At 38.1% G+C, this 15,531-nt stretch overlaps 2 protein-coding genes across 9 annotated transcripts in view; one reads left to right on the top strand and one right to left on the bottom strand.

Annotated features, from left to right (window-relative positions):
- The window catches only part of spri (Src homology 2 domain-containing protein sprint), a 211,550-nt gene that overhangs the window by 120,876 nt on the left and 75,143 nt on the right, over positions 1-15,531 (bottom strand). For 5 of the 8 annotated variants that reach the window (XM_076621649.1, XM_076621648.1, XM_033338010.2 and 2 more), the window contains one exon: positions 4,071-4,144. In XM_076621649.1, the coding sequence (XP_076477764.1) occupies positions 4,071-4,144 (74 nt within the window). Of the gene's footprint in view, positions 1-4,070; positions 4,145-11,635; positions 11,783-15,531 lie in introns of those variants that run through there. The other 3 variants (XM_076621651.1, XM_033338007.2, XM_033338006.2) reach the window with 2 other exon arrangements.
- Obp5 (odorant binding protein 5) overlaps positions 1-15,531 on the top strand; it is a 77,062-nt gene that overhangs the window by 23,295 nt on the left and 38,236 nt on the right. The gene's annotated exons all lie outside the window — the stretch shown is intronic.

Below are 15,531 nucleotides of genomic sequence, written 5' to 3' on the forward strand. Positions count from 1 at the left end.
AAAGCGTTCGAATTATTTTTTATCCGTAGCCGGAGAGGAAATTCCCGGACGCTGGTCGATCGACCGTGGTGTGAAAAACGACGTAAAAAAAGAGGATCGATTCGATACGGAAGAGCTCGCGGTACGATAACGAGTCGAGTTATTCTTTCACCGGCGCGTACGCGTATCGTTGCGCTGTTGACGCGAATGAAATTTCCATTTTTTCCCATCGTTTCAGCAACCCCGGAAATGTCCAACGTGTCTGCTCGCCTCGTCCCTTTCATCCTCCCGTTGCTCCTCGCTTCGCGATCAACTATCTCTGTTCCGTGTGCGTAACTCGATTTTTGCGACCAGCGGAAGCACCGGTAATATCGTAGATTAACGACGAGTGAAGCTTGAATTTTCGTGCAGTAGCAATTGATCTCGCGAGAGCACCGTGTTTGATAATTTCGCTAATATTGTGGAGAAATTCAAGCGATATTTTGTTTGACGATATAGCATACGCTTTTATACGAAGTTGCTTTATTTCGAATTATTGCATTCATATGGAATTTTATGTAACTGCCTGACAGCAATTAAATTATGTAATTCCACTGGAATTACATGATTTCCAGTTAATTGGCTTGAATTCAGATACGTTGATATACATATGTATGTATGTTGACGTGAATTGCAATGAGCTGGAAATTTATGTAACGAAAATTTATGTAAACGAGTTAATTTAAACTGACGTAAATTTGAAGAAAGTGATACGAGTACGAACGAAACGATATTTCAACAAATTCGATTGAATCTATCGGTATGTTATTGCTATCTGATGCTCGTCACAATAAGCATAACAGAATTTTGTGGATGTCGAATATATGAAATATTTCTCTTTTATATTTATTTATTAAATATTAATAAATTATATATTTGTGAAATAAATATTTTCTATTCCCTAAATATTTCCCAATATTTCTCTTTGATGCAAATATTCTTAAGGTGAATATTTTTATATTTTGTAGATATTTATTTTCTAATATTTTTCTTTTCTCTAAATAATTTAAAATAAATATTCTTCTATTTTCTATTTTCTAAACATATGCAAGTTTAATTGCTTTCTGATCATTTCTAAAGAAAATTTCTTTCTCGCCAATCTATGAAATAATAAGCTTCGCGTATCGATTATTCCCAACTCTATAATTACGAACAACACGAGTGAACCTCGCTACCGTAGGATTTATCGCGGAACTCACTGTACTTGGGGAAGCTCGGCAACTTTCCGGTAAACGACCAGATGGGTATCTTGATAGATTATACAAGTTTCTTATGAATGGTCGGCGACTTTTGAAGTTGCGACGAAATTGGGAACAAGAGGCCCTTTCAGATTGCTCGGATATAATGCCAGGAATCTTTTTGTGATTAACATCCTCTGTGATTAATTAATGCCAAGTTCGAGAAATCGCGAGTAAACCAATTACGTCTAACAATATGTTGATATTCGAATAGACTGCGGATATTTATTTATTTATGGAGAATTGAAATGTGCGAAAACATAGAAAATACGCGCAATATGCAAAACCATGTGAAAAATTCAAACTATTCGTTATAATATTTAGCATTTAGCGTAATAAATTCCTATATGGAGGTTACGCTTTTTCAAAAGTATAACTTGAAATTAAATAAATAAGTTAACATTGAAAGAATTAGTCGATATTCGAAGAATGGCGAACCAACAATTTAAGAAAAATGGACCTCTGATCTTAATCTTTAAAAAATCGGATAAATTTATATTTAGGTTTCTTCGCGTTGATAAAAATACGAATTAACACAGACACTTGCGTTATCCAGCGGTGACCAATTTCTTTCAGACTCGTCTAAAATTATTAGCTACTAAATACCAATATATTTTTAACGAAATTTTATTATATTTTCTACAGCTAGTTAAAACTTAGACACATCAAATTTTATTCGATACATCACAATTGAACCTCGTACGGAAGATTCGCTCGCAAACCGACGTATAAATTAATAAACGGTCTGTCCTTGCTGTCCACTTTTCAACGAGCAATCCGTTTCCTCTAATTTAAACAGTTTCACGGGTAGAATTTCCAAGACGGAAACCCGTCGCATCAATCTTCATCTCAAGCTCGTTTCTGCAACTCGTTCGAAATAAAGAAAAACGGAAAGATTGAAGAACGAAAAAGCTGAATCGGCGGAGCTCGTGCGGAAAATCGAACGAGCAACAAGCAGAACAATAAGTACGTGCGAAATTAGAGTTTTCACCGAGCAAATAGCGCAATTCGTGGCATGTGTCAGGGATCAACGTCATAATATTATGCGTAATCGTTTTTGGCTGCCATCTGCCCGTCGTTTGTTCCTTCCAGCAAGTTTTCTAATATTCCGTGGAATAATAAGCGGCCCTCTTTTCTCTTGCAGTGGCTATTTAAAATAAATATCACGGCGGTTTTTCTAAAGCAAATTTTTATTAAAATTTGTCACCTTGTGAAATTTTCTGGATAGGATTATCAAGGTATTTCTTATTAAAATAACTCGATAAAGACTTGAACAAAATTTTGAAGTTACACGACATTGCATATTGCTACACAATATTTTCATTTCGCTTTTATTATTTTATTTTGCTCCGCAATATTTTAATCAATGATTTGAAAAATTCACAGTATTTTAATCAATTATTTTAGACATCTGAAGTATCTTATTTACACAACTCTTGTGTTAAATTATCTGTCAAGAGGTCGTTTATACTGGCGTGTAAAGTTGAAAGGGAAACCGAAGATATAAACAGTTTATATTTCGGACGTATGCGAAATCGATGCTCGCTCGTTAAATATTAAAAGTCATTTTTCTCGGAACCACCTGCTGACCAGATAGGTACGCGCTTACTTGAATTAACACGACAGTACAGCGAGCTGTAACTATAAATTAATGGAAGAAAAATGACAAGGAAAAAAGGAAGGTTAGAAAGAGTATGAGATTCGCGTAGCGGACTTAAATAATTCACAGATAAGGTGATTAAATATGAAAGAAATATTCAAGCAATTCCAGCATCACCTGACCAACATTCTAGCGATAATTCAACAAGGCGATATAAATCGAGGCCGCGCAATAATGTCGAAAGTTAGGCGCGTGTTTAATCCAACGGGGTGGTCGTTATACTCAGTGTCCCATATAGCATCGTGGATATTGTAAGCGAAATCGTCCATAGATCATTGTGGAGCCCTTACGATATGGAAATTATTCTGCGTATAAGCGACCAGTACGGAGGCGTCGCGTCAAGATTTCCATCGTAAATTATGGGAATTCACGATTTAACCGCGGTCACGCGAAGGGGTTGTTGTCACCCCCTTTGAGAATCTACAGTACGTTGATTATAGTGTTCCTCGAATATCTTAGACGAAGTTAAAAGTGATTAATTTCTCATGAGATTTCGTATCGTATTTAATAATATATCGTATTATATGTAATAATTTTAATATCATGATAACGACGATCTTCATAACGTTTCATATTATTGGATACTGGTGTTTGCTGTTGTTTGTATTTCTCGAAAATAATTGGCATTTTTTCTTTACTTAAAGAGATATATATTTTTGTCATACTCGTTCGAACGAATTAATCAAATCGATCAAAGCGTAGATCGCTTTAGGAATAGAAATTTCACGAAGAAAATGATAAATTTGCGTTATTTACGAAGTAGATTAGTTCCATAACTATTAAGATAATACTGTGTGCTGGATGTGTGTACCTATTTAAATCATCTCGTTATTATTCCATCCTCTTAGAATTTGCCATTCGTATTCTGAATAAATTCCCCTCTGATAATCCACAAAATCACGACTAATACTAATTCGAATTTAATTTAATTTCATAGCGATAAAATTATCATTTCTTCCGGAAAAATGTCAGAAGACCAAAGTTCCTTTTTATTTGAGAAACGTTTTACGACCGCGTAACGAGAGTACCCAGAGGCGTGTACACGGTCTATCGAATCGATCGCCTTCAATAGCCCTGCTCTTGACCTCGAACAAGACGAGGGCGAAAGAGAGGAGAAGGAAGAAACGAAGTAAGAAGAAGAAGTAAGTACTCACCGCTCGTAGGAATTCGGGGTCGTGCAGAGCTCGCTCAGCATGCAGTCCAAATCGGTCGCCAGGGAATTAAGCAGCTGAAAGAGAAGCAAAAGGGGTTAGACTCGTCGGTGCACACCTCGTCTCGCAGCGCTACATCAATCGCTTTTTACTCTTTAATGAATACGCAGCCGGTGTTCCGCTGCTGAACACCATCGCTCTGTATATTTTTAATGAAAATTCGAACTCGAGTACAAACTCGTTCGAACGTACTGCGGATGCTTAGCAAGAGTTACAAAAGGGTGAAACGAAAATAAAAGTGGCGTAGAGGGTTGAAGAGGGAGTTCGCAATTGATTGACGTATGTCGGAACTGGTTGGACTAATTGATCGTGATTTACAGCGAATTGAAAGTAAAATAAAATTGGAAGTAACATAGCGTGTATTTTAATGATAATTTGGAAATAAGAGCGGCGAATAAGATTTGCAGAGAAAGAACTGGATTTGGTCGAGACGTGTCGAAATGAGTTAGAGTAATCGATAGTGATATAAAACAAGTCTGGAATAAAATAGCGTGAATCGTAGTAACGTGTCTATCATTGAAAAGAATTAACGTGTAACATAAATCTTTCTGGCAATCGTCAATTTTACCAAGTGACACGAATTGCAATGCCGAAAGATGATAACTCGTAACTAAATGTTAATTCTTTAACATAGCACACATGGAAAGCGATATCCTTATATTGTATCAAGAAATCACTAAAACATGTACATAGATCACTAAATCTCGAGCGGTATAAATTAAATTTAATTACGGATTAAAGTAAATTGGTTATAATGAAGTCACAGGAAATTGATAATATACGGATGGTAGATGCTGGCTATTTGCAATCACGTTAATCCTTAATTGAAGCCATGTTACAGCGAAACCGCGTCGTAAAATCGCTCCTAAACGCGTACCCTCAGCGAGACCTGCTGTTGCTCCGCGATAACACAATTCATGCAGGAACCGCGAGAACACCGTAATCGAACACAGATCGTTTCCGCTTCCGGGCGTCGTGCTACGTTACGCGATAATTCGCGTCTACTAACGTCGATGTTTACGCTGAGATTACGTGTTATTTTCTACTTTCGTTGAAATTACAAAAGGAAATGGAATATTTATACGATGTATTGGCGAAAGGGAATTTTTAATATCGTTCGTCGGGTAAAGAGCAAAATCTATACTATGCTTCATTCCGCTTAAGAACTCGTAAAAAATCAAATAATCCACGAAGGGATCATCGAATTCTATAGAAGTTACACAGAAAGTATTAGCAAATTCTTTGCGAAAAGAACGATAGGTTTGATAAAAAAAAGAAAACAAATACAGAAAAGAATAGACGGAAAAATGTTGAGAGCATCGTGGAAGAAATGAAGTTTGCGCGAACACAGGACACAGCCGTTTGTGCGTGTACAACGAATGCCTGGTGTATTTGCATTGCATCATGGAATCGGAGTCCGGAAAATTAGAAGGTTTCCATTCGGAGGCACTTTCGCAAAGTCAATATTGAACATGGAGAAGACGTCCGATAAAGTTTCGTGGCGCGTCGCAGGGAACACGAGCCACCAAATTTAAGGGGGGTGACGGACATAAAACGCAAAATTCTTTGCCCTCGTTGGGGGTAAAATCGTTATATACTGTATCAGTGATCGGTTTCCAATTTCTCCCACGTTTTTTCGAAAGCAATTACGGAATCTCTGCCATTATTGCCTCTCTATTTATCTTAAAAGGCGGTAGTTGGTGGTTGCAACACGTTTTATTATCGTTTGTAAATCTTTATAAGAAAAGTAACAATATCGTTTGACTTTTGCTTTATATACAAGAATATTTGAGAATGTTTAAAAAAGAAAAAAAGAGAGAGAGAGAAGAGAGAAAGAGATGAAAGAAATTATAGCAGAATATTTAAAATACCACCCTTCTATCCCTCCACTAAAAAAATAAAAACAAAGCGAGAATAATTTATACATCAAGACGAAAAATATAAAAGATACCACACCCTATCAAAGGGGTGAAAAGGCGGTAGTTGGTGGTTGCAACACGTTTTATTATCGTTTGTAAATCTTTATAAGAAAAGTAACAATATCGTTTGACTTTTGCTTTATATACAAGAATATTTGAGAATGTTTAAAAAAGAAAAAAATAGCGAGAGAGAAGAGAGAAAGAGATGAAAGAAATTATAGCAGAATATTTAAAATACCACCCTTCTTTCCCTCCATTAAAAAAATAAAAACAAAGCGAGAATAATTTATACATCAAGACGAAAAATATAAAAGATACCACACCCTATCAAAGGGGTGAACGCTAATTAAATACGTAAATAGACGAACATAATTATCTCTGAAACTCGATTTCACGGGCAACCAGCCTCTTCCTCGATGCTATCATCTACCAACACGATCACTGTAATTTATGACCAACTGCAATTTTCGTTTATGAAAAAAACGTAGCCTGTTTGAAGGGGTTGTTACTTTAGTCGAGAGGGGATTTTTCTAATAAACTAACCTCCCTTTTCTCGTTTCGAGGGCACAACAGGCCTTTCTATGGCGAACTCACACTTTTTCCTCTACCTATCTTTGTGTGTATTTGGTTGGTGAATGTGTAAGCTCATGGAGCCAGAACTTTTATCACGCGATCTCAGAGAGTAATACGAAATTATACAATGATAGAGAATCACGATGTTCCATCAATTGAGAAATTGTCTTTTTGCATCGAATAAAATCGTATTAATTTAAAAATCATATTTTTAAAATAATAATGATTTTCATTTCACAATAATGTAATTTTCTTATTATTTAATATACGATGCAGTGTTTTACCACTTTTTGATAAATTTTTAGTGCTTGATATTTTTCATCTGCTACAGAAAACCACCTATACACACTTCTTTGTTTCTGATATAAAACAGAGACCAACGACATTTATTTCTTTTTGCGTTTTACTTTTCACGATAAATCGCTAAAAACGCTGCACCTTGAGCTTCGACTATTAGAAAGAAAAAGATAAAAACCACAAAGTGTTAAGCTTCTCTTAAACAACTCTCTAAAAAAGACGCTTTTCCGCCCTAATAAATATTTCCTAAAAAACGATAGTCCTCTTCTATCCCCTTTAAGCGGAAGATGATTTTCAACTCCACTTCGACCTCAAAATTAAATCTCCTTTTGATACGATATACTGACTCTTCGATTCACAAATGGAATTATTCATAGGTCTTTCTCATATTTGAAGTCGATCCGCTGACTGATCCGAGAATGAAAGCGAACTTACCTCGCCACATTATTTATGCAATTCGGCTCGAACCACTCTGTCGACGTTGACACGACATTGCACAATAGCCGAGCGCGATTAAAGCCCTGTCGTGTGGTGAATGGAGGTTCCGAGTGGCGAAAGGGGTAGCTAGCTAGCCAAGTGGCAATCACGAGTTACCCTTTTATTTTTCCATCGCGTGCATTATAATTCAGGCACAACGAGCCGACTTTCTTTCATTTTCTTTCACGTCGAGGGGCTCTGGTCGATCGAGGAAATTCAGAATTCGAATGATACTTGTTTGAAGTGTACTTGCGAGTAGAATATTCTTTTTTATCTTCTTTTATTTTTGTCGTTTTTATTTTTATCGTTGTCACTATATTTGAGATTGGTGTCAAGCTACATAATTGATACATATTGATTGAGAATTCAGTATTGTACTATTAAAATAAGGAGTTGGTACGAGTCGTTGGATCTTAAGAACATTTGCCTTGGTAGAACATTGAATTTATATCATTAAATGACCGAGGGTTGTAACGAAACGTTTGATACCAGAGCTGTCACAAGTAGAACGAAGCTGATGTCGCGTAGCCACAAGCTAGGGGTTGTTAGAGCAAAGTAGAACGGGAGTCGATGCGACTTAAGCTGACTAGGAGTAGGCTGAAACAACCTAAAGAGCTTTGAAGCGTATTACAGCGTACATTCGCATGACTTAGAGAACAACTTGTTAACAGATTAACCGATGTAATTCTCAACATTCTCCAACATCAATATTCATCGTTATAAGCTTACAAGTATTTATAAGCTAGTAAATCCAAAGTATCAGGCAAAGTAAATTATCCAATTATCAACCATTACTTTAAATTACATAAAGCTAAATAAATTACGTACTAGATAACAATTAACGATTATTTCGAAATCTATAGGAAGAAATAGAGTAGAAAAATAAGCATAATTTCGGAATATTTCGTACTTAACGTCAAACTTCATCGAAATAACGAGTTACAGAGTCGAGTACGATGCATCGTTTCAAGTGGAATTTAAATATCATCAAAACCCTCGCTGAACACGCGACCTTAAAGGGTCATCCTGAGAATGTAATTGCAATTCACCCCAGCCACAACCCCGCGATCTGTCGATACGTGTATCGAGTTCCCCTGTGACACGGGTACATCATCCCCCGTGCCAGAAATCTCAGACTATTTCTGAAATTTTCATACCCGTCCGCCTCAGTGAGACTCGATTGACAGATAACAAGATACGTCGTTGTCTTTTGAAAATTCGTGTCCTCTCCTATACCATCGCTGTCCGATTCCATCATTTTGTTGCACGTCGGTCGAATATCAAGAGTTTGAAGTGTAATTCTGTTTACAGATGGCTTGTGAATATTCTTTGTCCTTTGTTAATCAGTTTTAAGTTAACTTTTCCTTTAACCGTGGGCTTTTCGTATTTTTAGACTATTTTTGATGTTTTTAAAAGAGCTCGTGAACGTTCTTCATTGTTTCCATCGGGTTACATTTATTTTCCAAATTGTGATATTTGGTATTTTTGGATTATATCGTAGATTTTCCCTTATGATTCACGATTCATTTATATTTGACATAAAGGATATAACCTAACAAACACGAAGATGGTACTCCTCTGGGGGTAGCCACCCACATGATAATCAAACAGCTAAAAAATTCTACCAAATGTCCAAATTGGACAAATTGTGAATGTGAAATATTAAATAAAAACAAAAATTTATATTTGATCTAATATTTGATAAGATTATGAGTTTACGTTGAAAAATATCTTTTCTAAACTAATTAACGTTGATTTTACTTTAAAAATAATATCCAGTTAACATTCCAAATCCAAAAATTCTCTTCAAATCTGGGAATTCTTTTCAAATAAATCTAAATATCGCTTCGAATTTACCAATTCTCGGCTGAAAGTAACAAATAGGTAATATTAACGGTGAAAACGTGATTTTCGTGGAATACGGACGCTTTTAGCGCGACGGAAGCAAGAGACGCATAACCGTGTGCCTTCGATTCGCGAATATTTGGCTTGCACACGGATCCTCGTGTGTATTCGGGGTGAGTCATGCGAGCAACGAAGCATGGAACCCCATAGGACGCCGGTTAGATATTCCGGCTGTCGAAGCTTTGCTCACAAAGCCGATGGAAATCGATGGATTCGCCAAAGCAACGGAAACCCTTCGTCGATCTTTCTCGCTAGAAATCCGATGGAACCCGTAGAAATGATCGACGTCTCGTTCGATGAACTTTCATTGAACTCTCTACCATACCGCACGATTATTTCCAAAATAATCCAATTTTTATAATTCGCTCGCCACGTGCATATTAATCGATTGTCAGATTCTCTTGCAATCTAAAAAGCTCAGTGAAATTCTACTCGAATTATACTTCAACTTTACTCAAATCGTGTAGAGAGAATCTATTCGCGTTGAAAATTTTGTAGGAATTTATAGAATATCAGCAGATAGTTACAAATGATTTTCACATATTAAATAATATTTACAAGTTCTTATACGAAAACAAAAAATAGAAGAGGAGAGTAATTCAAAGAAAAAGCAATCGCAATATACAATTTGTAGTCCTCCTCTCAGTCCAATACACATAGGAAATCGATCGACTAGAATTGATTTTGATATTAAGCGATACATATTTATAAGATTTCATACAGCAACGAGAAACACAAGAAAAGAATAACTCAAGCAGAAACCACTCGTAATAAGTATAATTTACAATCCTCCTCCTAACCCGATACACACAGAAAACCAATCAACTGAAATTACCAATTAAGACAACAAGAGACACCCTCGAATTAAACAGATCGATACATTTCATCAACTCATTTGTCCCAAACTCCAGATGCATCTTCTATATTCTAGGAAAAAAAAAGGAAAAAAATATGCATTTAAATAACAAACCGAAGAACCTCGTGCGATGACAAAGGATCGGAAAAACACGCGGATGAATGCATAAATAACACCGACACCCTTCCGGTCCATTGTCATTCAGAACGCTGTCTTGCGCACTATCTTAAATGAAGATAGCGCGGCTTACAATGCAAAAAAGGTGGACCTGACGCTTGAATCTCGATCTTGGTCACGGACGTGGGGACCCCGAAAATCGTTGCTGCATTTTTCATGGGGCACACCGAGAGAAGAAAAACCGCGAATAAGAGAACACCAGTGTACGTAACTCGGCCACGGTCGTACCAGGGGTGCAAGGGGGGCAGAAAAGTAGCGGCTTATTCTCGCCTTGAAAATAGATGGAAATAGATTGACACCGTTTCGTTGCTGCTTCTTTTTATACCTGTGATGGGGTTTATTAAAAATTGCAAACGTGTCAGGGTCGCAGAAACTTCGCTCAAAGACCATGTTATGATTCTTTTGGATATGAATTCACGATTCTGGGGCAAGTAAACTCGGGCCACTTTCTTGCTTGTTAATTTCCATTTTCTGACTCTTCGCTGTATCATTTGGGTTAGTTTTAGCTTCAGTTTGCTTGGGTTCAGTCAGTTTGGGTTACAGTTGACAAGTAAACTTTCTTCACTTTATGCAAATTCTCGCACGAGCTTCTATTTTGGAAATTTTCGTAGCTTAATTCCGATTACGTTCGAATTAAATTTAGGTTTGCATCGACGAGGAAACTCCTTCAACTCTATGCTTTAACAATTTCTATTTGTTAATTATTCGTTGCTTCGTTCAGATTAGATTGGAAATAAGATTGGATCGATAAACTTCGTCGCCTTTGTATCTTCGTATTAATTTTCATTTCCAAATGCTTCGTTAATTGACTTTGTCTCCCAGTTGTCTCCAAATTACTTGTTAAATTTCTCAAGTAGATTGCTGGAATTTTTCACTCTTTTCTTAATTTCGACTTTTTAACTTCTTGCTAAAGTTTCTACGCTGGTTAGCTGGATCTCGAAGGAAAGTTAGCTATGCACGTCGGGTCTATATGACCTGAGAAGATATGACGCGAGTCAGAGCAAGTTAGACCATTCGGGAGCAACTTCTCAGAAACTATAGTCATTCGAAGCAGTTGAAGACGAATTAGAGTGGACAGGAACATTAGCTACCATACACTGAATCGGGCTTTGGTCTAATTTAGAGCTACTTGAAATAGAACTTGCCCAAATAGAGAAACTTCCTATCGACTCGCGCCACTCCGAAACATACGAATACCGATATTCGCGATCACAAATATGTAGAAATATTTCATAGAAATTTGTAAAAACATTCGCGAGCCGCTGTATAGAAGTACATAAACATATAGAACTCGAATCTTCTACCAATTCTTTCCTCCACCAGTTCTCCATCTCCATGATTAGATCATAGCGTTCGTGTTCCCAGGCTAAGACGTTCCCTGTCGACGATCTCCTTTCCTCGCTTTCCCCTTCCAACTGGTAACAACTTACGATCATCGAGAGATTCTCGAGCGAATTCTCGGATGTATGCGTTCGAGACAACGCGACCCACACGGGGTCCCTAATAACCGTAACGCGTGGAAACTCTGCGGGGCTCCCGGCGCGATCGTTAAACTGCGAACACGATGGCTGGCCTCGCGGCGCGAGCAGGCTTGCCAATTCCCCTTCGCGTCGCGGAACTCGCAGAAGAAGAGCAAACGCGACACGACGACGGCTCGAATTAAAATGGTCCGCTGAAACTCATTCCCCGAATTAAACGGATTAGATCCAATCAGCACCGGCCGCTGTCGTCGACGTCGTGCAACACGTTGTACCGTTGTCGTGGCGTTTCATTCGATTCCGGTCTTTGTTTAATTAAATTCATCGAGTACGCCCGGAATAACGCGAAACTTTCCACGAAAGCTCGCAACTTTCGTACTACGTAAGCGTGGCCGTGTGTTTACAACGTATGAATAGACTTTGTTTGATTTACGTCTGGTGGCATTTTGACGAAACCGGATTTTGTTGCCTTTGCAGGATTTAGACTGTTCGAGCCTCGTATCTTGTAGTCGAATAGGTTAACGAAGTTCGGCTCTTTCGAATGCATATTATCGCTCGGAATATTTGAACATTTCGATTCGTGCGAATGGGTTTCGCGATTTACGCGAGAAGGTTCGTTCGTTGGACGATAGAACAAGTTTGTCGATGTACAAGAGCTGGAAAGTACGGCGGTGTCTCAGGTGTGACGCGTGACAAGGTGTAGAAATCGAGATACCATTGCGCGAAGAAAAGAGAAGAAAATGGATCAATAGGAAAGTACATAGAAGAGTTTGAACGACGTTGTTAATAAGAAAATTCGCGAATAATTATCGCGCTACGGTGTCAAACTAATTTTATAATCTTAACTTTTAAAAGCTTCGATCTGAATTTTTATACTGGAAGGTTTGAGTTGAAATTTTTCTGTTCGAAAGTGCGAATCATAATTTTTATATTTGTCAATCTTAAATTCGAACATTTGCGTATCCAAGCATTCGAATAGCAAGCAAAAACGCTTATCTTTTCTCTAGAATACTCTGCTCTAGATAACGCATTCGAATGATTCACGTTTAATGGATCGAAGCTATCGCTAGCGAACTCTGCGTGCCTACCCGGTAGAAGCAAGCAAAGCAGAACACAGTCATTCAGATCACCGCTCGAGATAGCCGACGATGTATGTCTTACGTCCAATGGTCTGTTAGCTTGCATAACGCACCCATACACATAGATTACTTCATATTTTATTCTGTCCATACGCTGCCTGCCACGGCGTGGATACGCGGGACAAAGAATTTGGGAAGCCCATATACGATCGCTGTCCCAGGTCCCAGAGGAATTGCCTAACTTCGTACAGGGAACTCGAGAATATACTGCGTAGCAGTATTCTGTTATGTAGTCGATTAATCAACGATCCATCAACTGTAGGATCAATGTCCTGACTTCGGAGGGTTGTCACGCGATGGGGTTAACCCTATTTCCTTCGTTCCTAGTTAGCTTAACGATGAATTATGATTTTTCTGTTCCGATGCGATCATTAGAACTAATTACTGACAGGAAGATTGCGAACTAATGCGAAACATTGAACTATGTTATAGTTGTATGATATAGCAATTACATCGTGTAACAAAGTCGTTCATTCTTCAGTTTATTTCGGAGATTAACGTGAAAGCCTCGCTAATATTACGATAAATAAACACGTGACGAGTAGTATAAATAAATATTCTTCTTCTTCTATTAGGCTGTCCGAAAAGCTTCTTTCGTTCGATAATAGATGATAATAGATGAACGACAATTTCTGTTTTATATTATTTTATCGAATTAGGTATGATCCATTTCGTTCTATTTCTATTATTATGTTCGTGCGTAATTCAATAAACAAATATAAAACAGGATATTGTGCGTCTATTATTTCCTTATAAAACGAAAGAAACTTTTCGGACCACCTAATATAATTTATTGGTGGTATCAATACCACCTAGTGACAAAATCCGCAATCACTTAGTTGTCAATAAAATAAAATACGACTAAATAGATCAATCGTGCTCGTTCAATTTCTACTCAAAATTTTCCCGAGGGAAACTGAATCCGCAATCGTATTCGCATGTAACGCGCTGTAGTTGCTTGTTTTCGCCCCGTGTTTATATCAGCTCGTAGCCACTAGTAAAGAGAGTACGACAACGATTAGGTAGCACAAACGACAATTAAGCGGGTCCTGGTGTTGGCTGCTCGTTATCGTAATAGACGATGCACGCACATAGTCCAACCCGTGCAAATAAACGTAGAACACGCGCGTCCGGTTGACGACTCTTGTCGCCGCAAAAGTCGAATGTTCGGCGCGCCGCTGAGAAGATTCGTTTAATAAGGACACGACGAACCGGAAGCGGATCGTTTATAGGGTGTCTCGAATGGAAGAGATCGAAGGTCAACCAAGAGGATTTCAGAGGGTAGAAACAGGGATCGAGATGATTCTTCGGTTTGGAATTTTTTTCTTAATCTTCGTGTGTCGTGTCGTACGTTCTACCGAAAAAAGATGAAATATGGGGTAGCGAGAAATGGTAAGAGGTAATATCACGATAGAATAGAATTCACAGGGTGTCCGTAATCTTTCTCGTTCTTTGAAACTGTACGAAATGCTGAATTATTGAATACCGAAATCAATGGAATTTGAATGAAATTTGAAATTGAAATTTTATACGCAAAGATAGCATAACCAACGCGATCCCTCTTTTTCCTGTTCTTTCGACAAAAAGTATCGACCCACCTATTCCACGTGACCCAAAGCAAAGAAAAAGAACGCCATACAGTTCAAACGATAGAAATCACGAGACGAACCGACCCTATCCCTCTGCTGAAATCAAACCCTCAGGCTCCAAGCACGATGAAATCTTGAAACAAAACGCTACTTTTTCTATCACAATCTGATCGAAGCAAGATAGACAGCCCCTGTCGAGCGCCCGACTCAAAAATACCCTATGATTGCCCACCTGCGATTCGAAACTATCGGTACACACGGTGTGCAACGACAGCTGCACTCGATCGGCAATGTTACGTGCTTCTCGTGGCCACCATTTATTTGCCAGCCTCTGTGTGTCCACGAACACACGACACCAAGGATGATAAGACAACCAGAGAATGAAAAAGAGAAGAAGATGAAGAGTATATTCCCGAGTGTACATATATTATACAGTAACGTACACGCGTGTCTTCGTACGCCAGTGCAGCGCGAGTAACGAAGACGCAGCTGCGAGGAAAGAAACAGACTTCAGAGAAGGTGAATCTATGAGCTGTACGAGATCCAGCGCGCGTGACGAGAATCTCGATTATCGAGGAATTGATCCTGAACGATGCTGGTTACGGACGTTTAACTCTGCGGTGGAGGTACTAATTTTGTCTATGATCGTGAAAAAATAGCGGGAGAGCCGATTTAAAAGAAATAAATAAAGTTCGAACAAAGTGAAATTCGGATAAGACACGATATTGTGCGCGTTAATCAAATAGAAAGTCGGGGTACGCGATGAAGTCTCAACATCTTGGCTTTTATAAGAGAACTTGTTTTCTGATGTTTCACTTTTATTCAAGTTGTGTGGATAAGGTTTGATATCGTGTGTTAATTGAAGAGGAAGTCTCGACATCTTGGCATTTATAAGAAAACTTGATTTTTGTGTTTCACTTTTATTCAAGTTGTGTGGATAAGGTTTGATATCGTGTGTTAATTGAAGAGGAAGTCTCGACATCTTGGCTTTTAT

This window comes from Bombus vancouverensis, chromosome 9 (genome assembly GCF_051014615.1).
Source record: "Bombus vancouverensis nearcticus chromosome 9, iyBomVanc1_principal, whole genome shotgun sequence".
Lineage (NCBI taxonomy): Eukaryota > Metazoa > Arthropoda > Insecta > Hymenoptera > Apidae > Bombus > Bombus vancouverensis.